Source organism: Suncus etruscus, chromosome 10, assembly GCF_024139225.1.
Source record: "Suncus etruscus isolate mSunEtr1 chromosome 10, mSunEtr1.pri.cur, whole genome shotgun sequence".
NCBI classification, from domain to species: Eukaryota; Metazoa; Chordata; class Mammalia; order Eulipotyphla; family Soricidae; genus Suncus; species Suncus etruscus.
In genome coordinates this window covers 70,536,943-70,541,644 of record NC_064857.1, presented here as the reverse complement: position 1 = coordinate 70,541,644, position 4,702 = coordinate 70,536,943, and the positions used below count along the sequence as shown (strand labels likewise).

The 4,702-nt window shown below is 56.3% G+C and overlaps 1 protein-coding gene across 1 annotated transcript; it reads left to right on the top strand.

The window, feature by feature from the left end:
- The first annotated feature begins 635 nt into the window (after positions 1–635).
- On the top strand, positions 636–4,430 carry RAX (retina and anterior neural fold homeobox). Its single transcript, XM_049782058.1, has 3 exons — positions 636–882; positions 1,297–1,562; positions 3,966–4,430. Exons 1-3 carry the CDS (start codon positions 636–638, stop codon positions 4,428–4,430), a joined length of 978 nt encoding a protein of 325 aa, XP_049638015.1.
- The last annotated feature ends 272 nt before the right edge of the window (positions 4,431–4,702 follow it).

Below are 4,702 nucleotides of genomic sequence, written 5' to 3'. Positions count from 1 at the left end.
GGCAAGAGCTTGCTCCAGAGGCTTCCACCAGCCTGGAGCACATGCAGATGAAGTGGGAGAAGATCCTAGAGTCACCTCCCAATTCTGAGCTACCTTTGGGTAGAACACACCCACCCCACCCCACCCATAGGGTGCCAGTTCCTGGAAAACGTTCCACTGGCGGCCTGGCCTGGGGTGCATAAGAGAAGTTTGCAGAGGAAGGAAAGATTGAGGAGGTGGACGGTTGAGCGTTGGGGCGTCCCCGGGGGGCGCAGGGCCCAGTACCCTGGGACTGGCCGAGGGAAAGCCCTGCCCTTCGCCTGGGCGTGGCCCGTGGACGGGGCTTGTGAGGGGAGTGGCTAGAGCTCGCTGCCTCCTGCCTTTAGCTCCCCGATCCCCCCCTGCTCCGCTCCCCGGTGTGTCCGATCCATCCTGCGCCTCTTTCCCCGGGCCAAGACGCCCGGTCTGTGGGCCCAGCAGCGCCTTGCTTTCTCCCCGAGCGCGCACAGACAAAACCCGGGTTCGAATCCCATCGGCCCGCCGAGCTTGAACTTGGGTCGGGCTCCGTCGGGGGTGGACCCACTTCGAAGCTCTTCCCTGTTCCCCCAAGTTGGCTGCTGTGCGCCCCCTTCCCCGCCCCCTACGCTCTCTTCCCCATGCACCTGCCGGGTTGCGCCTCTGCCATGGCCGAAGGCAGCTTCTCGCTCGCCGGCCACCTGCTCCGCGGGCAGGGAGGGAGCTCGTCGCGGCTGCATAGCATCGAAGCCATCCTGGGTTTTGCCAAGAACGACGGAGTTCTCGGAGCCAGGAGGCCGGGCGCGCGGGCCGCCTGCCCCAGGGCGCTGGGGGAAGGCGCAGAGCCCTCCGCAGGGCCCGGCCCCGAACCCACCGCCAACTCCGAAGGTGAGTGCGCGAAACCCGTCGGGCCCTGCCAGGTGGGGAACTGGGACTCCTGCCTGGACTTTGGGTAAGGCAGGATCATTGCAGCTTGGAATTTTCTTAGCTTCCAAGAAGGAGACCCCAAAGGGGGAATGAATGAGACTATGTCACTGTCAGGTGGGGACCAGATCTGGGGTTCCCTGGTGCGGCCCACCACCCGGGCAAGAAAGTTGAAGGAGGCCAGTGGGAACAAACCTCACGCGACCCTTGCATGCCCGCTGGGGACCCGCTCCAAGGCTTCTCCCAAGGCCTCCACAAACCCTCTCCGAGCCCCTAGAGGACTGGCCAGTCCCCCGTGGGTTGCCAGGGAGGATGGAGATGTCCAGGCCCAGGCGGGGCCACTCTGACTCTGATGGCGGGTACATCTCCGTTTCCCAGCCTCTCGGCCCTACTGCTCCAAGGACGCTGGAGAGGTGCGGCCGAGCCCCGGGCTGCCCATTGGGCCTGCAGACAGCGGCGGCGGCGGAGGCGACGCGAAACCCGGGGAAGAGCAGCCCAAGAAAAAGCACCGGAGGAACCGCACCACCTTCACCACCTACCAGCTGCACGAGCTAGAACGCGCCTTCGAGAAGTCGCACTACCCCGATGTGTATAGCCGCGAGGAGCTGGCGGGCAAGGTCAACCTTCCTGAGGTCCGAGTGCAGGTAAAGCGCGCAGACCCACGCGGGACTGAGTTTAGACCATCGCGTCCCCCCCACTCCCGGGAGTGCAAGGGTCTCACACACACACACACACACACACACACACACACACACACACACACACACACACACACACACACACACACATGGAACTAAGTAGAGAATGAATTTGGGAAGCCAGGCCAGGGGTCCAGGGTTGGGGTCGCAAATGGTGCTTGAGTCATTAATGGCACCCTTGGTGTTGTTAAGGGACACCTGGGTTGGGGGGTGAGCCTAGTTCTGGAACTGCGGGTGCATTTGTTTAAGACCCTGATGGTAGAGCCTTCCATGCCACACCCCTTGTAACTTCCCCACTGCTAGCCAGGCATTTTTATAGTCAAGGGGTTTTTGCTTTAATTAAAGCTGAATTATCTTTAATCCCCTACCATTAAAATATTTGAAAGCTTTAAATATTTTCTAGTCATCTGTGAAAGATCTGGGAGGGTTTCCAAAGAGAGAGAGTTTGCAGAGGGAGACACAGAACGAGCTTCAGTGCCTGTGAAAGGAGCGGAGATGGGATTTCTGTGTGATGAATTAGATTTCCTGGAGGTGGAGGTAACTGATGCGGAAGGGGGCGTGAGGCTAGTTTTATTTTTAAAAGCAAAGGGGGACCTACCCATGCCTTCAGTCTGTCTGTTTAGTTTGGGAGGCAGGTAACATAAGCGATAAATAAATGGCATGGGTTGAAAACTGTGTTCTCTAATGAGGGTTAGGATTTATAGTCAAGGGCAGTTTGGTTTCTCCAAAGTTGTTGGGCAGTAAAGCTGCAATGGTTTTTGTTGGGTGGTGGTGGGATGAAGAGGGGGAGGACACTTAAGCACCTGCTTTTCAGGGAGGGAGAGTGAGGAGAGGGAAAGGACAGAAGCAAGAAAGAAAGAAAGAAAGAAAGAAAGAAAGAAAGAAAGAAAGAAAGAAAGAAAGAAAGAAAGAAAGAAAGAAAGAAAGAAAGAAAGGAAGGAAGGAAGGAAGGAAGGAAGGCAGGACGGAAGAAAGAGAGAAAGAGAGAGAGACAGAGAAAGAAAGAAAGAAAGAAAGAAAGAAAGAAAGAAAGAAAGAAAGAAAGAAAGAAAGAAAGAAAGAAAGAGGGGGTGAGGCAAAGCCTCTCCATTTTTTCCAGAATAGGAATATAGACAGCACAAGTTAGAACTGGGCAACACAAGCCTATGTTCCTTCCCTTCTCTCCCCTGTCCCTTCTCTTCACCCCGAGCTTCTCGAAGTGTCTGTAACCACTGAACCAGCCCAGCATATGGTGTGCCATATCCCTGATATAATTGAATGGGAGGGGGGATATAATTGAATGGGGGGATAGGGGTCTCTCCAATTCTGTACTGAAATGGGTTACTGACAAGAACTACTTTCCTGACCCTGAGGGCTCAGCTGATGTTTGAGAAGTGGAGTGGGACTTGCATTGTGCAAAAAACAATTCATTGAGAACCCTCAACCCACCATCTGCTCTTGTCTTTTATGGACATTATATAACACGTGTATGTATGTATGTATGTATGTATGTATTCATGTATGTATATGTCACTGGCACAAAATACATCTAACAGCTAACATATGACTATGAAAGTAGGTGTTATAAACTTAAACTATGTATCATGATAGAAAGCCAGGTGTCAGAAATATCACAAAATCTGGGGCAGGAGCAACAGGACAGCTGGTAGGGCTCTTGCCTTACCACTGAACTCAAGGCCTACAAAGATTCAATCTTTCCATCTCATATGGTCCTCTGAGCACTGTGAAGAATGATTCCTGAGTGCAGACCCAGGAGTCACCCCTGAGCCTCACAGGATGTGGCCCAAACATGAATGGGGAGGGGGAAAATATTCAAAATGCTAAATAGACATAAAGAAATTTATAGCTGCCCTTTGGGGCAAAAAAAATGAAGTTTTCTTTTACCAGTTGTGACTACCAGTAAATCTGGAACTAAGGCTCCCAGCTACAGCACTGAGAGTGCAGTGTGTACATCTTTCTAGCAGAGACACTCAGTCTGGGATCACGCCAGTTGAGGCTGAACCAGAGGGCCCAAGCAAAGGCCTTAACTATAGTGCTAAAGCAGCTGAGGCAGGTCCCAGAAGTGGCGGTGGGGTGGGGTCTTATGGTCATTCTGCAAGGTTTTCTTGGCACAGATATACTGGCTTTGGATGAGGAACCCAGAAATAGCCAGGGACCCGTTAGAGCAAGGATGGGACCTTGACCCAGAGGAAACAAGGAGAAGTGGACAGAAAAGAAAGGAGAGGCAGGTGTGGGGTAGGGAGGAGAAAAACTGCCTTCCCCTGTTTGCTTCTTGGGGGTGCTGGGGTGCAGCGGGCGGGTCCCTGGCGGGGAGGGTTTGTTGGCCACTGTGCTGCCCCCCTCCCGCAGGTGTGGTTCCAGAACCGTCGGGCCAAGTGGCGGCGGCAGGAGAAGCAAGAAGTGTCGTCCATGAAGCTGCAGGACTCGCCGCTCCTCACCTTCAGCCGTTCCCCGCCCGCCGCGGCTCTGGCACCCCTCGGCCCGGGCCCCGGGGGTGGCAGCGCCGGCGGCGGCGGAGCCTGTGGACCCCCGGGGGGCGCGCTACCTCTGGAGTCGTGGCTCGGGCCGCCGCCGCCCAGCCTGCCCGCCAGCTACTCGCCGCCGCCACCGCCGCCCTTTCTCCACTCACCTCCGCTGGGCCCCGGCCTGCAGCCGCTCGGGCCGCCGCCGCCGCCCGCCTACCCGTGCGGCCCGGGCTTCAGCGACAAGTGCCCGCTGGAGGAAGCCGACCCGCGCAACAGCAGCATCGCGGCGTTGCGCCTCAAGGCCAAGGAGCACATCCAGGCCATCGGGAAGCCCTGGCCCTCTCTCTAAGGACTGAGTCGGGCCAGGCGGTATCTGGGGAGCCCGCACGTGTGCACCCCTTCTCCCTGGGTCCCTGCTAGGCTGCCTTTTCTTGGGGAGATGGCAAGCTCCAACTTGCACTTAATTCATCAGGGAGGCACCAAAACCTTCCTCCCAGCAATGCCATCCTCCACACACAGCCCCCCTACAGTGCCCTCCAGCATATTCCCAACCCTGCTGCTGAAAGGAGTCAGGAAAGGCGGCCCCACATTTTCCCAGCCAGGAGGCATATCAGGGCCACC